This window comes from Echeneis naucrates, chromosome 21, assembly GCF_900963305.1.
Source record: "Echeneis naucrates chromosome 21, fEcheNa1.1, whole genome shotgun sequence".
In the NCBI taxonomy this organism is placed as follows: Eukaryota; Metazoa; Chordata; class Actinopteri; order Carangiformes; family Echeneidae; genus Echeneis; species Echeneis naucrates.
In genome coordinates, this window is record NC_042531.1 from 9,009,040 (window position 1) to 9,033,806 (window position 24,767).

Here is a 24,767-nt window from a genome sequence, read left to right on the forward strand (position 1 = left end):
AGAACCACAACAGCTTTTCCTAAAATATTGACGACGTTCTTTATTTTTTTCAGCTGTAAACTGTATCAAGCCTTTCATTCTTAATATGACTTATTACTATAGTAAGCACATTGTCTCATTTTTGGTTGCTGGTGTTTCAGATTTTTTTTGTTTTTAACCAATGTGCGGCTCCAGATGACTAACCAAAACATGGAAGCCTGTTGTTTAAACAACTATAAAATCCGAGGTCGAATTCTACTAGTAACAGTAACTTATTAATTTTTATGATGACAGAACTTTGTGCTACTGCATTTGTAAGTTTATTTTCTCCAAATACTTAACATAATAAATTATTGTTGGTTTGGCACACATGGCCAAGTTGTGTTGCTGTAAATATGCTGTAAAGAGAAATACAATTTCTGCATGTTAAATCATCATCTACCTTTTTAAGGTATGGTGGTATAGATTTGTTTCCTACTTGTCCACATTAGCATTAAGATGCAAAAGACAATTCGTCCCGCACTTTAACACAATCACAATATACAAGTCTGACCAGTTACAGGGTTTATACCTTGTTTTGTCTAGCTAGCTATTTTTGAGCACAAGAATGCAACATGAGACTTTAACTTCAACAGCTTACACAGTGCTGCTCTTTCTCATATCGGTGACTTCTTGTTGTTAAAGTCACCCCACCTCTTGAAGAGAATGAGATGTGAACGTCCTTGAGGAAGGAAAAGCCTACATTGTTGTAATCAGTCTGTAAAGTAACAGAGAAGAAAGACAACCCATGCAGGCCATGTAATTGCTTACGCCATGCCTCGAGAGTAACATCAGCGTCCCACTGATGGCTGCATGTCTGCGGGTGCCTGGTCTTTAACACCATTCTGTTTTCATTTAAAAACCTCTCAAATAATGGCCTGCAGCAATCAAAAGGAATTAAAAGGGCAAACATAATGGTTTATATCTTTTTATAACCAAGCTCAGTGGGATTAAAAAGGTGCATATTGTGATGAAAAATGACACAGTTATTTAATCCAATAGTGGCACATTTAGTGCTCAAATTTGGAAAATTCTTGTACAAAGTTGATGTTGGTGACAAAACACAAACCATAAACCAAGTGGTGGCATTTCATCCATTATGTAAAGAGTCTTATGTTTAATATAGATTAATATCACATGATTTTATAGAGCCTTGCTTTAGCAAATTAGCATTTCTCTGTATGGTTGTTGTATTTTCATGAGAAAAAATATTTTTTTGCAAAAATAAATAAATAAATAAATAATAATAAAATAAAAATTTAACTGTTGCAGCAACAGGATCATAGCAAGCTGCTAAGGCTACGCTTTGTTTCATTGATTCACTTGTGATCGTTTCACCTCAAACACTTTACTACCCGTTAAAGCTCCATTCACTTTGACTACAGTTGGCCAAAAATGTGCCTGGCAGCCATATCAGCTGCACGTTTAACTACTGATTTGTAAGACTGCTAAATGATGCCATAGGATTAATTGACCCCGTCTGGATGAAAACTACATGTAGGAGCCAAGAGAAGAAACTTTGTCCTTGACCTAATTCCCTGCTGTCAGCCTGGGCCACTGCAACTCAGCCCTCTGCTGTGATTCTGATGAACCGGCGACGGAAAGGAGACATCACACACACACAGTGTAAACACGAGCAAGAAGGGCAAGACAAGCTGGTACGGAGCAGCAGAAACCCTGCCAAGCCCGCCGGTTCACAGATGAAGAGCTGTGATTGATTTCCAGCAGACACAGAGCTCACTGTCCCCCCCATCACACCCATCCCTGCCCACAGAGGCTTTCACCCATGCAGCGCTTAGAGAGAGGCAAGATCAAGCCCTCCTACTGCCCTAGATTTTATACCGTTAATGCTCGTGGATAAATATTCACATGGCTGAAATGAAGGAGAAGGGGGAAGTATGGCTGAATCTATGAATCAGTGAAACGTATTAGCACTATCTGAATCATTTATCATATTCATCTTCTGCATTTTGTGGATCCTAATAAAAGAAATCATGGAAGAATCATGCAGTTTGAACAGCTTGCTTTTGCAAACGTTTCCGATTAAATGCACCACATTTTACAGGATCTTTCACACATTCAGAACTGGACTGAAAATGGGTCCCGTTTTCGGCTTTCTATTTTAATTCAATTTTCTATTGTGTGTAAGTATTATGAAGTGATCATGACTGAGCAGGAAAACTACTTTGAAATCAGCCTGAACACCAAATGTTTCAAGTCTGAACTACTGTTGAGTTTAGGGTTGAAACAATCCATCAGTTCAACAGAAAATGAATTAACAACCATCAGAATGCTAAACTACAGGTTAACCAAACACTTTATTATTATTATTATTTGGTCCAGTTGTTGTCTATGATATAGATACAAAATAATAGATGAATAAATAATGAAAAATTAAATGAACAGCACGATTGCAGGCATGTTTTATCAGCACACACACACACACACCTTAAGTATTCTTGGTGTTGGGAATGCACGCGACTCTCTCCGACTCAGTGCTCGCTCTGCCTCAGATGGCCCAATGGGCTCAGCTGCTCCCTTACAGATGTAGCCACTACAGTTCCTCTCTAACACAGTGCGCAGTCCATCAAACACAACTGTGCTGGTGGTGCACCCCATTCCTCCAGGTCCAGGTCCAAACAGGCACCAGTCAGGGGAGCCTGCCAGAAACCCAGTTTCCTCGATCGTCCCCTGCTCCTCCCCGGTCCATGGTTAAACCCTGACCCACAAATCCACCGCTTCTGACCCGGGGAGTGAACGCTGGTGTCCGTGGAAAAGGGATCCAGAGAGGAGATCCGAGGAGGACAGCGAGAGCATGAATTTATTCACACACAGAGAAAAACAGTCTCACTGTAATTCTTAGCTGCCCCAGTCTGTGCTTATAAGAATACCTCGGTCAGCAGATGAGATACAGTGAGTGAGGTAGAGCAGAGAACAAGGGATGGGGGGGATGAAGGATGCTGCGAGAGCTCCGCTGCAGCTTCAACCAATGCTGAGCTTCGGTGCAACGCAGGCTCGAAAGTGCATCTGTCTCACTTACTCAGTCACTTGCTCCTCTGAGCTCCAGTGTGCTTTTCCAAGTCCTACACTTTTATTTATTTATTTATTTATTTTGCAGCTGATTTCTACATTGTCATATTGTAGCTTTGACTCAACAAGAAACTAGTTAACCTCTTTAATTTTAACTTTCCAAAATTAGACTCCTCCAGGGAGCCGGATGAGTAATTGCAAAATAATTGGGTTACACTCTTATATCCAGAGGGAGAATCTAATTCCATGGTCAGGCAAACAGCAATATGGCTGAATGCTTATTTAGTTCAGATGAGAAACCAGGGCCAATGGTAGAAGGAGTGGATGAATCACACAGAAAAGATGGCACGTAATATCCAGCAATCAGCAACCCAAGTTTTGCTGAAAAAATATATAACACAAATAGAAAATACTGTTAAGAAAGTCCCAGATTTCTTCACAAAATTATTTAAATAATTAAAAATAAGTACCATACACCCACTAAAAGAAAATTAAATGTCCAAATCTCATGAAAATCCCACTGACCTGACCTGAGCCTCAAAGAAATCTCTGTTTACAAAACATACAAGGACATGGAGGGATTTCAACCTTTCAGGCCAAGACATCAAATCGTTTTTTTTTTTCCCTATAAAAGATTAGCTGCTGCTTGATCACAAGCCAGCCGCTCTGCCAAGTACATAGATATATATTGGGAGTAAAACGACAAAAATGTGATCACATGCAGGTCTTTTGAAATGCCAGGGAATGATTCACCTTCTCCGACTCATGGCCTTTGCCAAAAATGTCTCTAAACACGAATACAAATGATAAAAGAGCATAAATGAAATCTTGGATGGAAAAATAAGCGCCCTACAGTTTTAGTTTTCTTTTGCTGCATTTCCAGAGAAAGTTTCATTTTTATCAGTGTCCATATTAATAACATATTATGGTATAATTATTAATAAAGCCATTTGTGTGTCAAAAGGGTGCTAAAGCCATTCAGCAGACCAAAAGACCAACAGTTTCCCTTCTTCCACATCCTGATTATGAGGAAAAGAAGAGAAGACCAGGAAACAGACCCGTGTACGTTTGGGTTTATTTATCATTGTCTCTTCCCTTCCTGCAGCAACAAATCTCCCAATAATAGACAGCTTAAAAAAACAGACAAACACACACACAAAAAAAAATTGTCACAGTGCAACGTACAAACAGTAGAAATACTCTATTAATATACTCTATTATAATGATAATACTTATTTGTGCTTACTTTCATAATGCTTAGTTCTGTAACAAAAGCGAGCTGGCGCCTGTCTGGGAACGTCCTTTTAGAAATAGACCCTGTGAGCAACCTTTCATTATATGGTATTAAAGGAACAAACCGAACACACCCCGACAAACACACACATGCTCTACTGAAGGACGTGAAGTACCCCCTGACTTCATGATGGTGCACTAACTCAAACATGTTCGCTCGTGTTAATATTTCAGCAGAGCTTGACACACTGAACTACATTCAAGCGTACGATGAGATGAGCTGCGAGGGAAAGCAGCTGAGCCTGCAGATGAGGGGATTCAGTCAGACGGAGGGACAAAGAGGATGAAGGAGAGCGGGAGAAGCAGGGACAAGACGCAGACTGATTGCACCCATAGATCTGTTGGGAAAAACATCTCCTTTTCTGCGCTATCCGCTTTCTCACGCTTTCAGATCCCGTCTCCATCCCTCCATTGCTGAAAAACAGGCTTGCTATATAGAATAACAACAAGCGATCTACTTTAAAACTCTAAAAATCTACTTTAAAACTGGTAAACCTGCAAAGTCATAAATCCATTTTTGAGGATATGTAGGCCAGCAGTGATACATAATTTGTTCTTCTTGTTTTTTGGTTATTAAGTGCAGCTCAAGAGTTTGCCACAAGGCCATGTCTTTCCGAAGCAATACCACACATCTGACCAAAAGCATGTATGTGTTTGACCTCTCAGCTAAGTTTATCAACAGCTGTCAATTATTCTTGCCATTTATTACTCATTGAGCCTTTACATAAACAACAGCAAGACAAAATGGGCGATAATAGCAGACATAGTGTCACAGCTGGCGATCATAAATCTTTACCCTCAGGACACAAATGCTTATCATACATGCAGGGGCATGTTGGAACAATGCAGAGAGGTTGCTGGGGCAGGAGGGGTGGTTCACTTGATCTTCACAAACTAGTGCTGTATTATAATTATATTTATATGCAGACAAGAAATGTGGCAAATAGGGGACATGCTGTTTTGCAAATCTCCATCTGCACTCAAACCAAAAATTGGCCCGTTGTGTCAATTGTCTCAATTGCTAAATCAGAATAATGCATTTATTATCATTTCAAAACACTGCAGCAAAGGTCATCTAGTCAAATGCGACACAAAGTGTTCAAATGTAAGAGGAATGGGACTGCAGCTGCCCATCTGCATTGGTCTATGCCTTACTGGCAAACATAATGCAGTGGCATAAAGCATTTCTGCCATGTTAGATTTGCTTCTCATGTAAGCAGCATATCCCATGTTTGGATCCAGCCCTGTTACTCTCATATTCCCTGTTACTGGTGATGAATTATTAAGGTCAGACAGGGGATTGCTGAATCACTGGCTGTAGCAGTGTATCTTTCTACTGCCTTTTGTGACTCACAGAACAATCTGCAAGCCCCCTCATAACCAATGTAGGCAGAAAAGAAACACTTCACGTCTCTGTTTGACTGCGACACACAGTCTGCCCCAGAATAATCAACATAAGATTCGTTACTGCCAGACACGGAACATATTCTCGCGGCTTTGCTCAGCTTAGAAAAATCTATTCTGTCCATATCTGGAGCCGACAAACCAAGTGATACTGTAGCCTCCAGCAGTACACAGTCGGCCATACTAAATGTTAAGTTGGAGCTCTGGGCAACGCTGGGCTGAGAATGGAAGGGGGGGTTTAAAAGTGTGCTGGGGCGCAGCGTGGGTCAATCTGTAGAAGTTCAAGCGTGAACATCGTCTGTGGGATATGAGCTGGGATAGTCCACGCTGCACAGCTCTGCTCAAATCTGCAGCAGCTGCAGAGGAGATAAAAGCCAGGCTGAAACACTGCTGGGAGCGTGGAGCTGCATGGATTACTGCTGCTGTCGTTACACGGCAAAGCTTTACTCTCTGCAGTGAGTTATATTTCTGGCAGGGTACTACAGTAAGTATGACCCCCATAATGCACTGGTAATGCTGCTGATCCTTAATGTCTTCTAATTACAGACACAGGCTTTCAGATTATATTGGTATGTGAGTGAACATGTCAATACTCTTAAACTTCAACTTTAGGAATTTGTTTTATTTAGAGTTGTGTCTGTAGCAATTCAATATGTTTATATTATTCAGACTTTCTGTGATGTCATGTCTCGTGTTCTGTTTCCAGTTTTTATTTCTGTCAACACCACGCTGACATCCTCATTGATTTCTCACTAGCCAAACAGCAAATGAAACTTCTCCACTTGGACTCACCGACCATAGTCACAGCGTCTCCTGCACATGGACGCCATCACTGACCTCCAGGAACCCCCCGCTAAAATAACACCACTTGTACTAATGCAGTCATTTCAAGCTGTTAACAGCAAGTGGTGGGTGGAGCCAAATTAAAAACATCAGAGCCAGAACATGTGGACCCAGAAGGGTCAATTTGAGTTTCAAACCCACATGCAAAAAATGCCAGAAATGTCTCTGCGTGGCTCGGCTTAGCAGAAGGGGAGTTCAGGAGGAGCTGGCATTTCATCTGAGGAGCCTCTCTAGGATGAAGGTCAAGTCTGCAGCTAGTCATGTTTCCATGCCCGGGGTCTGCTTTGGGACTGTGTTGGGAGTACTGTGTGCGTTTTGGGTGTGTGTGTGAGCCACAGTGTGGTGCGCCACAGTGACATCACCCACATATCCAGCAGTGCAGGACTGATAAAATAGGCTGGCTCCCAGCTGGAGCTCTCGAGGGACTCCAAAAAGGAAGTGGCTGTTTCCTGCTGATGTGTGTGTGTGTAAACCCTGTCATAACACAACCGCCTCTCGCTGCCCACTTTCCCTCAAATTCAATCAGAACTCCTGACCTATTGAGAGCTTTGTGAGTTTTTGTCACAATAATACTGACCTCCTCCTAAATTTAAGAACACAAATGGAAGAAGTGACATTTTGCTGTAGGGGCCCAGAGCCAGGGGCTCTATTAACACTTGAGAGAAAAAGTTAGGTGCTTAGTTTCCTGTAGCATAAAAATTTGAAGCCGTGTCTCAAGTGTTGTTGAGAGAGAAGTTGTTTAGATACTGCCCCACAGTTACACATGTGGGTGGGCTTCATAGGTAGGCGGGAGATCTCAATAGACCAAGTGCTATACACTTTACATACTGGATTTACATAACAACCCCATAATACTTGAAAGATGAGAGGACCTAAATGGAATAGTAAGAGCATATACAAAATGTAGCCTCTCTTTGACATTGAGCTGAAACCCAGGTTATCCTGTCCATCTTAAAATGGTGCAAAACAAATAGAACAGGGGCCACATCCTCTTCCTTCTTCTTGGTATTTTGGGATGGTTTATTTATCCCAGGAGAAGAAAATGACCCATTTTCCTGAGGGGTACTGCTTCCTTTACTTTGTTGTGGTGCAGAGTAAGTATATGTTGCATGAATGACACAGGCTCAAATTAAAAGTATGGATACACACACGCACACAAAAACACAGACTCATTGCATGCACTGCATGTTGCGCCTGCTCTATTGCATCTGCAGTGAGTGAGGTTTGCTGCAGCGGGTCCAGGTTATCATTAATAGATGGTGCTAATCACACAGTGTCGTGCCACAGCAGCAGTAAAAACCAGCAAAGTTTGTCTGAAGAACGCCTGCAGTCATCCTCTTCCCCCTGCCATCTTTGGCTTCAATAAAAAGCACAACACAAAATTCATTCATTCATCTTCTAATGCCAATTGTTTCCCGGTCGCAGGTGGTGCTGGAGCCAACCTCAGCTCGTTGGGTGAGGGCGGGCTACACCCTGGACAGGCTGCAAGGCCATTGCAGGGCCAACAAGCAGAGACAGACAGAGACCAACAACCACTCACACTCACTGACAATTTAGAGCGACCAGTTAACCCAAACCTGATGTCTTTGGACGGGGGGAGGAAACCCACACAAGCACAGGGAGAACATACAAACTCTGCACAGAAAGGCCTGGGACCCCGAACCCGCGACCTTCTTGTTGTGAGGCCACAGTGCTAACCACTATGCCGCCATGCTGCCCAAGGCTAAATTAGCTCATAAAAATAAACAAATACATACAAGTATTGACTCAGGCAAACCAGTGCAGCACAAATCTGATCTCACTACATGTTCAGAATGACCTATGTTCAATACAATGCAGTTGCCTTGACTTCCACTTTGTTTTTCAAATAAATGATGAACAGGCTCATTGTTGCGCAGCGTACAATAAAGACCACCACAGGGGATCATTAAGGGAAGAAACAATTATAGAAACAGCTTAATATCCAATCGCTATTCAGCTGAAAGCATTAAAAGGGCCATGCATGCACATCCACACACACACACATTGAACAGTCATCTGTCCTCCGAGGAGACAGAGGAAACAACGTCTAAATGCTGTTACCGCCACCTCCAGGCTGAAGGATGAGACTGCACTGAAAAACTAGTTTTTACACAAGGGCATGCGTGAAACAAGCCATAACATTGAATGAAAAAAATCTGAGCTTGTTTGTATTTATCCACACTGATAAAACTCTGACTGAAGATACACACAGTTATGTTTCTGACTTTAATAAACATAGTACTGCTGTGTGATACGACAGCAGGCAGTTCTCCGCTCTCATTGGTATAATGTAGCCGTTGTTTTCTCACATGCGTGTCATTTCCAGCAGTTCAGTGTGGAAACAATTAATCCCGCCAGTAGAGTCACTGCAGCGGAAGAAGAGGTGACCATTTACAATTTGGACTCTACAGGAACAGAGTGTTTTCACAGCTCCAAAACCTCATTCAACTCACAGAAACAAGGCAGACCTGCTGGCTACCAAGGCCGATGTAGACTCGATAACACTGTCATAAAAAACAGTGCAAACTAAATGCCACAAGCTTTATTCAATACAAACAAGAAAAACTGCATCTTCAGGTGTCATGTTTCTACAGAGACATAAAAAGGGTCTCTTCATTGACAAGCACTCATTCTTCACTGTGGAGACTACAGTTCGGCCATCACGTACCTTCACCAGATCAGCAGCCAGTGCCCAGCTGGGCAAGGACATTTCAGAGTTAGTATGTCATCACGGCAAGGTCTTGACATGCAGTCATGTAGCAAGGAAGCTGAAAGATCCTGAAACAAGCCCACACAGGTCTGTTATGAGACCTTCACACTGTGAAACAGCTACACTCTGTGACTCAAAGCTGCAGGTCTAGAATTGTTTCAAAAGCTGTGAAGGCCTCACTTCAGGCTGCAGGGCGCCTTACTGAGGTCAAATTTCATAAAACTTAACAAAATGTAAAGGTGACGCTTTACTGTCGATGAAGTAATAATTTAATCGGCGTCAGGTTTAGAAGAATCAGGTTTTGCATTACTTGTATTAACATGTTAAAGTGTTCACACCTAACAGAATTCAAACAACAATTTTTCAATTATTCAGCAGATAATTCTAGACTCCTCCCTGAAAACACGTTCAATCCGTTGCAGGATAAAAGTTTGTTTCCTCCCTTTATTGGACTGAGAATATTTGAGTTTTGACTTCAACATTTTTAAAACCTAAACCATGACGCATTTATTGAAACATAACGATTATAACACATAAAATACTGCAGGGTGCCCTCTGATGAACCTGCAATCCTTTAATGATAAGCTGTATTAATAATTGAAGGAATATGCTGGAGACATGAATTCACTCAGCGAAACCCCCTCGAAACCTGGAGCATTTTTCCGTAACAGTGATTAACAGGGATTCATGATGAAAACACACAGACACAGTCAGCAGTTACCTATTAATCCAGGTGTATTGCTTTCTATTTGGAACAGCTTAAGTAAAATATCCCACAGCCTTAAGAGGAAAAGAATCCTGCCTAACAGATGGCCCATACCAAGATTTACTCAAATATCCCACAGTGAAGACAGAGCAGATTAAACAGCAACTCCTTCACTTTCCGCTCACCACCAGTTGCCACACAGGTGGATGATGGCGCACTTGTGAACACGGAACAGAGGTTCAGCAGGGTCGGGTGAGAAGAAACAAGTACGAAAGGTGTTGACATGGCAGAGAAGCAGTGAAAGTTTGGATTTATTTCTACGAGACCCATTTTAATGTAAAAGTGGAACCAGCCAAAAACAGCATAGGAGCCAAAAAGAGCTCACAATATGCAGAAGGTTTTTTGGTCTTGGTGGTGATTTGAAGAAGGCCTCGGTGGCAGGAGGCGGGGATAATTGGTGGCGTTGGTAGGGGGCAGTGTGAAAACCTTGGAGGATCAGCTAATCTCTGTTGGTTGTAATCAGTGGAAATCCTCTTGAGCCCGGTTCAACGAGTGTTGTTGACAATCAAGGGAAACAGAGCACAGAGCAGGAGATGAACGCATGTCCTTGCACCTGCAGCGCGGTTATCCGTAACACTGTACCACGCAGCCTTCTTCAGGGACGACACAAACAGCTGTTACAAGGAGCTGCTGCACAACGTGGCTGCACGCAGAGGACAAAGAACCTGTTTGAATATAGCAGATATGGGAAAACCTTTTGTCACTGAAAAGATCCACCTCTTGTAAATGCGGTGTACGCTATCTGGCATTGATGCCGCATCATTTACAGACCCTTTAAAAATCCCCTGGTGTAGCTGAACATTGAACAAAGAACACAAACAAGAGCAACATCAGTTCAATTCTCATTATGAAAATCTCAAACAAATAAATAAATAAATAATAAATAAATAAATAAAAGAATAATCTGGTATAATCAGTAGTTTATCAGCTGTGCTCCTTTTTTCTTTTTTAATTGTTTCATACACACGATATTGACTTTAGAAAATCCAGGAGTGGCAACACCTTCTTCCTGTCATAGCCACATTTGCTTGTACTGCCTAAGCCAACCAAGCTGTGCCCCAACACCCCCTCTCAGAGGTCCCCACCCTTCCTGACGGAGGAAACACATGTTGTGGGATACATCCCTGTTTTAGAACAGCTTGCCTGGGCCAGTCAATATTGAACAGTATATACTTTCAGGGCCCGTCTGTCGTTAATTGGCTACGTTCAACTTTTAGGAACAGCAGAGTTCCCTCATCTCCTCACACAGGAACACACACACAAAAAAAAAGAAATCTCCCAATTTGCTGCTGATCCCATCTCTGTTGTTGGCATTTTGAGAGATTTAACCTGCCTCATGGATCAGGCTAATGCCTCAATGAGGAGGGCGGCTGCTATAGCAACTAAGATGGATTTGACATATTTGCACGTCTCAACTGAGTCACTTGAGGAAAGTGTCAAAAACAGGAAAAAATAAAAGAGCCGGAAAACTTGAACCAAATCCACAAACAAATGCCGATTATTATTGTATTGATTATCACTCATGCAACATTAACATTTTAGAAGGAAGGCATAGCAAAATTCAAATAGCTGACTTTCTTTTCCGCAGAGCAGTGTGTGTGGGGGATGGTATCAATAGCCTTAAAAGACAGAGTGGAGACACTAATAGGAGATTAAGTCAAGTCAGGGATACTGAGCTGTTTATCTGTGCAGCAGCGTGCGCTGTGAAAAGCAGGGCCACTGCTGTGCAGGGTGTCTTCTTGTGTACGTCATAAAAATCACATTGATGACATTTAGCATGTGACTAAATATCAACAGGGCTATTTTCCAGGTCCGGGATCACTCTGTTTACCTCCATCACAGACAAGTGTGATGAAAGCCACGGCTGCAGGCACACTGCCACACCACCTCTCCTCCATAAACACAACAGAACTAACTTTATTTATCCACAGAGGGAAGAGTGACACTCTAGTGCAATCCTGCCTCCCCAAGCTAAGAGCCTGCAAAACAAACAGGGACCAAACAAAAGCAAAGTGCCAAGGAAAGGTCCATCTCTACTGCACACACAGGCTTTGACTGAAAAACCAAACACTGATTAGCAGGGTCACATGATTTCCTCCCCCAACACTCTCATTTATGTCTTCAGGCTCTGGTCCGGTGTTCCCCAGTCTCATTTTTCTGAATGTCAGCTAATATAACAGCAGACGAAATAACTTTTATAAATACATGCCCTGAATCACAGTGAATTTTTCACTTTAAACAGAGCTCATTTGTTTACTGTGGGCTGGAAGTACACAATGGAAAAAAGGACCTCAGTGTTTTATGTAAATGTTTCTTGAACGGGCAACTCCAACAACTCATCAAAATTCATTTTACATCGGATCGTCTAAACGTTCTACTGTACCCATTCAGTGGCCGCCAGAAAGAAGCTGAGCACATTTAATGAAGGGCTGCACCTAAATGTAATTATGAAACTTATATTTTACTTGGGTAACTATATTTTATGCCACTTCATAAACATTATTATTTAAAATAGAAATACTGAATGGCTGCATTTATCTGATGTCTGAAAATGCTAGTTTATAAATTACAACTTTTCATATTAAATTCCTAAATCGAAATTAGACCCCTAGCTTTTGAAAGAGACTGGCTTTACCTTTCAGTGTAAACAAACAAAAGTTGGATAATGATAAATCCTCTTCACAGCAATATAGCAGAGTCTGTTTAAAAGAGCTGAGGAACTACATCAGCAATCTTATAACCTGAGATGACTGCTTTTACTTTCAGTGTTTTAAATACATTTTGCTGATCAAAAGACACTTTCACTTGAATGTATGAGCTCACTTAAGATAAAGGATTTTTACATTGCTGTATTGATACCAAGTTTCGGTGAGATGCCCTGCCTCAAAATCATCCTTTCCTCGGCCCTGCCCGCTGGAGGTTGTGCCTACGGGGTCCCTCTTTGGTCTACTGTGTGTATCTGAGTGAGGAATGCCAACTATGCAGTCAGCCTGGTTAAAAGCCATTACAGTTTCTCCCCTGTGGCCGTGGAAGGTCCCGTCCACACTCTGCAAACACACGAGAACGGGTGCTGAGGTTTGTAAAAAGGTTTTAAACTCTTTAATTAAGCTTAACAGCATCACAATGACTAACTTCACATTAAGGGAGCTCTGACTTTCATCTACTTAGCAACCAAACGCTGCTCTTCTCTGGTGCACTGGGCGGAATTTGAGGGAAACCCCAGCAGAACGATCATATCAGTGATAACTTTCACTTTCATCTCGGCAGTCTGACAGTCAGGCTGGAACACAGAGCCAGAGTTTAAAGTGCTTCCCCACAACAGCCCTTCACCTTCGACACAGAAGAAATAAATTCAGTGTACGGTAAAGCCACATATTTACCATACCTCATATGGACATTAAAACCTGCCAGCGTACATGCTCTTCATATATTCTGCATGTATGTTTTAACTCAAAATCTCAAAAGGAGGACAGCTTTCTTTAATGTTTAATTTAATGCTACTCCACCACACCATCCAACCGCAGCTGATCCTGGTGTGATCTACGCGGAGAGAGTGAATGTGAGGTTATTGACTGCAGCACGGTGATGTGAGGGGTCCGACAGGGAGCGATACTGTGTTCAAAACATCGCACAGAAGAGTGAGTAACAGAGAGTAAATAAAAGTCTTCATATTAATGACCAGGGTGACATGGCGGACAGTGAGGTCGCTGTTGTGAAGCTGATTATTACTTTTGCCGGAATAATAAGTTTTGGACAAACAGAAAGCTTGAGCCAGCATGAAAAGATGATCAAATTATTACAATTCATCTATGTAAAGACAATTTAGGTTTTTAGGACATTTGACCAAAAATAAAAAATATTAATGAATTCCTGGCTTTACTGGACGTCAGTGGATTATCAGTAATTCGGATTGTCTGGAAACTTTTGTAGGAAAAAACAAACAAACAAACAAAAAAACAGAACAGAGCAGAGCCATAGCATCATCGTAGTTAAAGATAACACGTGTGAGACCTCGTGTTTATCAAGGCTATCAAAGCTCAGAGGATTTAAAACATTGCAGTGTTATACAGCACATCAAATAATCAGGTCAAGCCCACACTCATCAACTCAAAGAGTGAACTTCCACCCGCAGAGGAGTGCAAATCCTATAAATGGCAGTCATTCAAAAATGAATAAAATGCCAATGGGAAGGCGGAAAAAATAATGAGAAGGTTGCAAGTGTCAGCTTGTCGTCCCCTCCAATCTTTCCTGTCATGGTAACAGCTGTATTCCAACAATTACATGTTAATTGTTAGTTTCAGTAAAGGGTGGGAGGGAAATATTAAAGAGGTTAGGAGAGCATATACACCTCACAAAAAAAACAAACAGGTTAGAAAAATAAATGTGCCGGCCATTAGTGTGCTCTTTTTAGACATTTATCCATTAGCCGAAATGGACGCAGCGCTCATTCTCCTTCCAGGATTGTTGTAGTGCTTTTTAGGGCTTAATCCAATGAGCTTAATATGTCGGTCTGTGCACATACTTGTGGAGCAACGAGTGCTTTAGATTTGACCAGTGTCACCTCGTGGTTAATATTCTGGCTCGTGAATCTGACGTCTGGTGTTTCTCTTTTTGACTCGCTCTAGTGTGTGCTGGGCTGCATAAAGACCTGTTTGTAATGGCGCCATTGATATGACTGTTAGAAGCAGCTTGAGGTTAATTGAGACTCACTGCCCCGCAGTCTTGCACCTTCCTTGCAAGCTAAGCTCCGATGTAGGGAAGGCTATAAAAACACATGGTAATGCACTGATTTCAGCAGAATGAATAGTGTCGTTAAAGATATTTGTCTGAAGACAGAAGAGTACATATTTCATGCATAGTCAAAATCTGCTCAATCTTTGCAGGATTAGCAGCCCTGCTAGCAGCGATGCACAAAGAGGGTGTCATTTGCACCGATGCTAAAACCCTGAGGCTGCCACAGTTCCCATTTGACTGCAGCACTTCATAGACCAAATGCACCGTACAAGTTGTTTGTGTTTAAATTAGGATTGTTCTGATATTGGGTCTTTTCAGTGCCAAGGACACTGCTTGGTTTTTAGCAGTAGCAAGGACAAGTATGTAGAATAAGATAACAACAAGTAACACTTCAAATGACATTTGCACCCTTGTTGAGCCAAATGCTAACATCAGTGCAGAGTTTAGCAGGTATATGTTGAATGTTGAATTCTAACATTTGATAATTGCAGGTACAAGACATGCTATAAGAGGTCAAGTTGGAAATCTGAGATATTTCGGTCTGAACCAACTGTGATGAACCGATTAATATGTCATTGCAGTATATATATATATAGAGAGAACTGATGCACAGCAAGACAAACATTCTTCTTCAACTTCACATTACATCCTGAATTACGATAGATAAGATAAAACATATAAATCAGCAGCGCCCATTTCACTGTGATTCCTGGATCTGAGATGATCTGCCAGAGATGTTATCAGTTTACAGAGGAAGACAAACTAGATTAACCGCATTATATTGAGAGGAAAAGAGGCCAGAGCGGTCGTGAGTCAGTAAGTCATACACAGCTGCACTTAGGTGTGTGTCCTGCTGACTCAAAATAGCAACCTTAATGGCCTCGAGGATGGAAGTGAAGCAATTCCCGACCTGATTGCTAAGCTGTTGATGATAATGTGTTGCAATCATGGCTCCATAGCAGGATGTATTCCTCAGCAGTGAGATGTGAGAGGAAGTTTGATTCATTATGATGTGCTATAGGTGTATGAATTTGGATTTGGCCTTTTAAAAACATTGTTAGGCGGCTTCTCTCAAAGCGACCACCCAGCAGCTCTGCTCTTCCACATGCGCCTACATTTGGACAGACAGGACAGCATGAAAGCAAAACAAACTGTCAGACGAGCAGAGAACATATTCCAGCTTTCATCAAAATAAACTTCACCTCAAGCCATGACTGTTGAGTCGAAAGACCACTATCGTGTTCTTAATCATAAATGATGGAGCAAGCTATGATGAGGCAATATACGTTTTCTGGACTTGGGAAATGTGTGAGTGCAAAGCAAGACCTCGAATGTTGCCATGCACTTGTTCCGGACCTCAACAGGCTCTTTCTGTTATGGTAACCTCTTCTGTGTTCCAAAACACGATCCAGCAGAACAGAGACAGAGACAAGACAGAGTGGGAGGTTTAACAGTGAGCCCTGCCCGGCAGTTCGTTTCAGCCCAAATACAGCCACAGGAAACCTGCTCTATCTAGGAAAGACAGGCCTCTGCTTTCCCACAAGAGGATGAAGGACAGGAAGTCATGGGCACTTCCCGTTCAGGCGTTATGGAAAGATCGTGATGGCAGTGAAATTTTATCTACTATGAGGAAAACACCAAATGCGCCACAACTCCGACTTTCACCGTACCCCTACAGAGGCATAGCTGCTGCGTCTGTGTGACGGAAATGCCAATATAAAATGAGACCATTATGTAACAAACATTAGATTGGTGCACACACACGTCAATCTGAGTGTGCAGCCACTGACGCAAAAAAAATCAATGGATTACAGATTACAAGGTACACAGATTTTTCCTGGGAAAAAGCAGTGAAACACCATTGTTAATGGCCTAAAAGTCTTCTGATGAAACAACAAACCAATCATTAGCGTTTGGTCTATTCTCAAATGTTTAACATTTTGATGTGTGGTTAAAATATATCCTGTCACAACGAAGCATTTGTAAAAAACAAGCAAACAAAAATAATCAGCAGCTGTCTATCAACTGTTCTATAAAGACAGGCCTAGTGTAATCCACCCCACTGATATTTAATCAGTACTCATTTGGACTGAAACAAAAACAATCGGTCTGTCTGGCGAACGGATCGTTTGCTTTGGCGTAGATACTGTGGTATTTATGTGCACTGACCAGGGTCGGTCAGGAGTGGACGGAGGTAATGTTCAGTTTTTTTGACAGAATGCTCTGTGTTATCCTCATGTGCTCTGCTGAGGAATTCTCTCAAGCTTCCCACTCTGAAAGTGGCAAATCTGCTTGAAATCACAACCACAACTGCCAAAAAGCACGTCTAAACCGGGGGAAGATCCGTCTTACAGCCAGCTTGATTGGTGTGTTTCTTTCGCACTTTTCTTCAAGCTTTCGCTCCAGTCATGTGTCACTGCTCATGGCTATGGCTCGTACAGATGAAATAGATCTACTTCAGTTCCTGTAAACTATAACAGTGCGAGATTGTTAAACTCTATTACAGCTGACAGGTGTCTAGTCTCTTCAGATGTCAAGCTAAGGAGGAGTTACAGCAGAATCTGCTGCGCCAGGATTTTTCCCTTCTGCTTAAAACTGAGTGAGGATCAATATAAACTCTACCAATAAGTATTACTCCGAGGATAACACTCGCTTAAAGGTTAAAAGTTTTTATTAATATACGGTTGAAAACAGAGAGCTGTGAGCTGTCTTTGGCATTGTGGGCTTGTTTCATCTACACCATAACAGAGAGTGTCTTTCTCTTAATGGGTGCATTGGTCACTAGAGCAGCCTCATGTATTATTGACCCATTTGGAGAACTCATCTGCTCTCCCAGCTCCATCCCCCTGGGTTTGTGCTTGTGGAGTCGCATTTAACATCACAGAAACAAACGCAGTTTATGAGTTTATCCTTTTGCAGATAGACCGACGGTGAGACAGAGAGATACTGAGGGGAGTCCAGCTGCTCTGACCTCATACAACACTGACGGCCCTGGAATCTTCTGAATGGCTCCATCTTGCAGCATATGTGACATCCAGTGTCAACTCCAAGCACACAAGACACAGCAAACTGCCTGCTTCACTTTCTTACAGTTTGGTAGACTGAGAACAAATTATTTGCGATGATACTTCACCAGTATAGTCACCAGATCAATGCTGCTTTTATTAGAGCAGATCTTGAAATCTAGCGAACACATATTTGGCAGGAATCTAGCTTCACTGCATGAGAGAACATGACTTTATCTCTGCAAATGTTTAAGGAGGAACATTTTCTGTCAAATCCACTTGCTGAAAAAAGCCTCAGATGTGCTCCCTATAAATATACACACCCACCTGAAGTAATCCTGGGATTCCCACATCTTGGGAAAATAAACAAAACGTGAAAAAAAAAAAAAAAAAAAAAAAGGAAAGGAAAGTGGTGTGGTCCAACTTTGGCTGATTAGCTCAAGATGAGTTATGAGGGTAGAAAGTACTGTAAAATAAAAAAGGCCACGGTCTGTGCTCCTGACCTCACATAACACAGCATCTCCGCACCGCAGCTGGAGCGCTTTGCTGGTAATGTTTGACTTGAGTAAACAAAATGTAAAATGTAGCCTGTTACGCATTGCAGGAAAACGTCGTCGCAAGGTTAGAGAGATTAGACGTGGGCCGATGAAGGCAGGACGAAGGCTCTCGGACTGTTCATGTAGAAAGTTAATTGGGTGAAAAAGACTGGAATTGCTGTCCACTTGCCAAACAGATAAAGGAGCATCAAATTGTCCATCAGCCATTTACACAAGCACAACGACCCCCAGGAGGCACAGAGCATCTTGTTAAAGCAATTTAGCAGGCAAATGGGACATTTCCCACAAAACTGAATACTAAACAATGAGGCTAAGCAGCTACACGTGGACTCTGCTGATAGTTGCCAGTGTTGTTAACACATTTTAATGTGAACAGACCCAAGAGCACCCCTTTGTGCTCCGGTTGCACAGTGATTCAGTTCTGGGTATGGGCAGTAAATGGCATCACTCCTGCGCTAAATGATGACAGCCATCTCTTGGGTCAGCATGCAACAGGAACACTCAGGATCTGAGTGTGTCATCATTATGAAGCAAGCAGTTAGGACCATTGATTACAATTACACAACTGCCCCCCAGCTGCTTCATACACTGTATGAATAAACTAAACATTTCCAACTGCCATTGATTTGCTATGTACCCATCAGCCATTACGTTAATTACATTTCCATATTGAATCCAGACAGTTAACCCTAACAACAACAGTCCACAAAAACAAAGTAAGAAAAAAAAAAAAAAAAGAAACACTCCACATAAATGAAGTAAACGTGGCGAGGCAGCGTCCTCCGTTCCATCGAAATGGATTAACAACCCAAGAAATTTAAGGCTGATGACAGCAATCAAGGAGATAATAGTGATTTCAACATGCCTTAAGTGTGGAGAAACAGAGGGATGGCTCGGCACAGGGCTTCGGCCTGCAACAAGACCTTCTGCTCTCCAGTTCAACAATAAACAAAGAGGCTCTGGCCAGTGTGAGGCTTTGCGAAAGAGCACAGATTATTGGGAGAGGAAGAGAGCAGCACAATGCACTTGACTCTGTAACATAACTGCTGGATATATACGCACTATGTTGTGTTTTATCTTCTAACATATGTAATGTGTGTCAAAAACAGAAACATTTGTGTTCTAAGTATAAAAAAAAAAAAAAACATTTATCATAGGAATCAAAATGGGTGACAATCACCACAATCTTTCCTTTATGTCCCTGTCAGACTTCCCTCTATTCCTGCTGTGGTATGTACATGTTTTATGGAGGAATTAATTATAAGCTGTGTGGACAGTGGTCTTGTGTGCTGTCACATTCTTGTCCCACTGAGAAACTTCGGCAAATACTCGAATTCAACAATACACAGCCATATGGTCCTTTCCACAGCTCACATATCCAGGAGGACCAGATGGCTGGTCAACAGCAGCACAAGCTTCATGGACTGGAACCAGAGCATGAAATGATTGTAAACATTTCACAGTGAAGTCAAAGAAATAACTACTGTGAAATGCAAAAATGGCTCCGCACTCAAAACAGCCACGAAGAAACAGAATACATCCAGAAGGAAATAAAACAGGATCGCAAAGAGATGAAAAGCAATCACAAACAGACGACAGATGACGAAATGACTGCTGTCTCAGTCAGTTTGTATGTGTGGTTGGAGGCCTGTGTCCAGGGTGACTTGCTGCATGCCTACGCTGACAGGAAAGCAGAGCTCCTACAGGTTAGCTCAGTCCTCCTGAAGTGTGTTGATTTCTCAATATGCATACTCATCCATGTCTGCCCCCCTCCTTCAGCCGTCCCTGGCAGGGCACCAGAGTGAGAATGAATAAATAATACGAAGGTGTGGTTGGATGTCTGGGATCTCGACTCAGGATTCCATTTCCCTAACAGAGAGCCCGGATGGTGTCTGTTTCAGTTACCTAGCAACTTCTTCCTGGAAAACTGAAACAATCGGACGGCGCACCAAACACACTCGGACGCAACAAAAGGGGGTTGACTCCTTTTTCCTCTCTGAGCTCTGTGGAAAACTGATACAGGGGAGGTGTACTGCGAGTCCCCGCAGCCCTGATGTTGTGAGGTGGACCGTCAAATTTAACATTATGTCACTCTCACTGGACTCGTGTGTGTCTCTGAAGCATTAAATAGAAGCCACATGCTTTCCCATGTTTGAAGGTATTTTGTCATCTGGATGAATCCCTTTGTAACTGATGCCCTCATTGACACCTGAACCCCAAACTGATTCTCTACGGTCTTGGCAGGAAACAATATATGCCCATTACATGAAACAGGTGAGAATGAAAGTAAAAGCTCTCAAACTTAAAGCAGCTTTTTTTTTTTTTTTTTTTTTTTAAATCAAAACTTAGAAAGTGCACCAAATGTCCTTTAGAAGCTACAAACCAAAAACAACAACATTATCAAATCTTTCAACACTTTGCTCTCTTCCACCTCTCCACCAAACAACTCAATTCCTCCAATCCCTCCAATCTCTCTGTCACATGCACCATATTCAGCTCCAATGACGCGCTCCCACTCAGTGTCACACAAACAGGTCAGGGTCACTCACTCACAACATCCCCTCCGGTTTTTCACAATTAAAGCCCACGTGTGTGCTCCCTCTGTGCTGTTAGATGGGCGCAAAAAGAAGTGATTTCCTCTGACATGACAGTGCTGACGGTCCACGGCTGTATTGAGGAGGTGTGTACTCACAACCAGCACGGACGTCCTCACCACCTCTGAGACACTTTGCCGGAGTTCGGCCGCCGTGCCGGGTTTGCCCAGACCGCGCGTAAATTTCCTGGTCTCTGGATGCGCCGGGGTAGACATCGCCGGGCACCGCTGTTCGCATCAACGACGGTCCAATCGAGTTCAAAACGATACGATAGCTTCAGAGGAGACTCATCACCAGGTTTGTCCGTCTGTCTGAGCCACACGAGTGTTGAAAAAGCTGGGTCATGTTGCGTTTGCGGCCGTCCTTTCGCTTCCCCCACCTCTCGGTCTCATACCTGTGGCTGTTTTTGGGTTTAGTTTTGTTGTTGTTTATTTCTTTAATGAAAGAGACAACGAGCGCCACATTATCCCGAGGCTCTGTCTTCTCTTCTGCGATTTCGTGTTGTCATAATAAAGTATCCTCCGGAGAAATGTCTCATTGGCCGCCCAGCGTCAGGCAGGAGATGTGTAATCTGGTTGTCTCCTCTGCGCACTCCGCCCCTTACCGGTTTAAAGGCCTGCCCCCTCCAGACTGAGATCTGCTGGGCCTGGACTTCGGACAGTATGAATGACTCAATCAGTTTTCTCCTGAACACAAAAAAAAAAAATAAAAAAAAAATCAATCTTCTGTGTAACATTGATTTTATTCATACAGAGTGTCTACAACAAACCTCTGTTGGTCTTCGTGCCATCTAAATAAGCAGATCTGAACTCTCCTGCTTTCATATTTTCAAAGAAAAAACCTGGGGCAAAGTGATCAAATTGGTTCACTCACATAACTGCAGAGTATATAGATTAAAGTAAAGCACGTTTCATTTAAAATGATTATTTCCAATAAACTGTATAAATCTCACTCAAAGAGCTCTCTGAAGAGGCACTGCATTATCTCAGTAGCTGCTAAATGCATATTCTTTTGGCATGAACCCCCATGTAGCAGAAGCTGAATATGAATTCTCAGTGTCTAAATGAGACAATAAATAAATCAAAATTCTGATTCTGATGAGGTGGGGGGGGGGGCACAAGCAGCGCTGTTTGTTTGGATAAATCCATATAAGCAGGTCAGATATCATCAGTAGTTAAAATCACCATGTGACACCAGTGACTTTGGGATTAACACCAGCCTCCCAGTTCAAACATGAGGATTTAGTTTCTGCTTAGATAAAATGGTGAATAAAACGAATTAAAAATTTGGTAAGAGACACTTCACTGTGCAGGACAACACGCCATTCGTTGGTTTTTCAGCTTTGCTATTGACAGCAGCACAGCAGTAAGCAGAAAAATGCAGTGTGGCTCAACCCAGCTTCTTGATCAATGATGCCCTCTGTAGGGGATGCCTGTAAACACACCAAATAGCTGCCTCACAAGAACATTTCAATGTCTCTATCTCATCCACAGGAGCAAAAAACAAAAAAACAAAACACAAACAACACCAATCAAAGTCGGGTAAGTTTTTTTATTGCTTTCATTTCCAAAGAGCTCTCTGTCTGTCTGAATAAAACATTGCAATTCAAAGCAGAACTGAGGTTGTCCATCTCATTTGCTTCACTGTAAAACCCTGTCAAATGTATATTTCCATTCATTTAGAACCAATATAAAGATCTGCATACGGGAGGCAGCCTGGTTCAGTGAGGGCGACAGCGCTTAGAACTGAAAGTCTATATTTCGTTTCACACATAATCCTTAAAGCTTTCGTGTACACCCATCTTCATAATACAATGATTCTGGACATGTCTCACATTTCATATGGCTGAAGGGAAACTTCAGATTTAATTAAAAAAATAATAATAATAAAAAAAAAAAAAGGAAAACAGTCCGAGACATACTCATACAACAAACATCAGTAATAGAATATTTACTTTACTTGAAATGACAGCTACCTGGCCACATTGTGATCAATCCTAAGGTTATGTTAATAATACAACAAAATAATTTCATATTTTCATCACCTTCTTTTTAACAAGAACGCATTGTGCTGGGTCAGGGGTGAACACAGCATTGACCTTTAAAAGGTCACCTGTTTTACATGATTTAAAATTTCATGGTATACAGTATGCAAGATACTTCATAACCCTAATGTAACAAAATAGCTTTAAAAAGTCCAGGACATTGATATAAACCAGTTTGGCACTGAAGTTGCAGGACATTTTCAAAGCAGCTGTTTTCAGTAAAGTGAACAAGTAGACAAAAAAATGTTATGATAATGCAATGATATAGTTTAACCATCTAAGAAAGAATGCTGAATATCTATATCAACGTGTTACTGCTGTAAAAACAACCAATGACAAAATGTAAAATCAGAAAAGATAGGAAGTGGTTCAGATCATTAGAAAACCTGTATAAAATGACATCCTTAAAAAGAGGTTTCAGAGTTGAGAGTAAAAATGCCAAAAAATGCAGTCTCTGATGCAGTCTAAACCAGCGGACATGTCACCATTAAAGCATTAAAAAGCACCAAATGTGCATGGACACATGTACAAATGTCCCAGATATGTGTAGAAAAGAAAATCAAAGAGTCCAGAGGGACAAGAAGGGCTGATGCCACCTGAAGGAGACAGCGTGTGGAGACAAGTCAACTTAGTGAGGATGGGACTCTTTGCTGTTCAGGAGACGGGTGCGACCGGAGGGGACTGTAGCACTGCGGATTACTTCCATCCACCTGCAGGCGGACAAAGACATCTTTATCAATCCTCTGACCTTCAGGATGTGTCAAAACAGCGGATAAATGCAGTAAATATGATAGCAAATGATAAAAGCTTCCGTACCGCTCGAAACTATATTCACTCTCAGTTCGGAAATAATAGATGTGGGACTTGAAATGCAGTTTGAAGACGTAGTCCTTGTGGATGTTTTCAGACTCTGAGGGGATGGTGACTGAGTAACCCAGCAGGGGGAGGCTGGCCAGGGGATAATCATCCTATGAGAGAAACAATAAATCGTAAAGGTCATTGAATTGAAAGTTTTATTTTGTTTGTGGTTTGTAGTAATAATCACAGAAACAATATGGGTTGGAGGAAAAACAAATGGTCAGTTAAATAAACAGAACTTCAAAGTAGTACATTAAAGAACAGTGCTGGGTCGCTGGGTTCAACGGTCATGAAGAGACGGCTAACGACTCACAAAAACTGAAAATGAGTATCAATGGCTAGAGACAGACTTTATCACAAACCACAACCACAGGTTTAATCTTTAAATCTGCATCATATTTAATGGATTTATTTTATTGTATAAATGGTAATGTATCTATGGCGCTTGGTCTGAAAAGTTACATTTAACATATTAAATGTTTGCAACTAACAAGTTAAAAAGGGAGGAAGTTAAAATGGAAATCTTCAAGACATTTATAGTTCTTAACAATAGATGTTACAGCATAAAGTCACAAAAATAAATTTCTATTTTGCGTATTTTCATTTCATTTACACAACTTCACTATGTCGGTCTTACATTTAATTGGGGCTGAGAGCTGTTCATACAGAAGGTGGGTTGATAGATCTTGATATATAGTTTCTGTTTTCTTTTTCAAATGACCCGAAAGACATAAGAAGTCAAACTGTGAGATGAAAAACTGCCTGGGAAAGTGTGTTCAAGCCCAAACTGACACAGAGATTTGACATTCAATACAGGGGTGTGATGCTTTTATGCCTAGAGGACAGTAAACGCTTTGACAGGCACTGGGTCGGGGGTGGACGAGGGAGGG

The 24,767-nt window shown here is 41.8% G+C and overlaps 2 protein-coding genes across 5 annotated transcripts in view; both read right to left on the bottom strand.

The window, feature by feature from the left end:
* The window catches only part of LOC115062336 (dedicator of cytokinesis protein 9), a 67,852-nt gene extending 46,327 nt beyond the window's left edge, over positions 1–21,525 (bottom strand). For 2 of the 4 annotated variants that reach the window (XM_029530987.1, XM_029530984.1), the window contains exon 1: positions 21,074–21,525. In XM_029530987.1, coding sequence (XP_029386847.1) covers positions 21,074–21,190 — 117 coding nt within the window. In that variant the 5' untranslated portion in view covers positions 21,191–21,525. The remainder of the gene's footprint in view (positions 1–21,073) is intronic. The other 2 variants (XM_029530986.1, XM_029530985.1) reach the window with 1 other exon arrangement.
* Positions 21,526–22,518: 993 nt separating this feature from the next.
* Positions 22,519–24,767, bottom strand: part of LOC115061659 (FERM, ARHGEF and pleckstrin domain-containing protein 1-like) — a 47,459-nt gene continuing 45,210 nt past the window's right edge. The window contains exons 26-27 of the mRNA XM_029530097.1: positions 23,836–23,987; positions 22,519–23,729 (exon numbers count right to left, since the gene is read on the bottom strand). Of these exons, the coding sequence (XP_029385957.1) occupies positions 23,648–23,729; positions 23,836–23,987 (234 nt within the window). The 3' untranslated portion in view covers positions 22,519–23,647. The remainder of the gene's footprint in view (positions 23,730–23,835; positions 23,988–24,767) is intronic.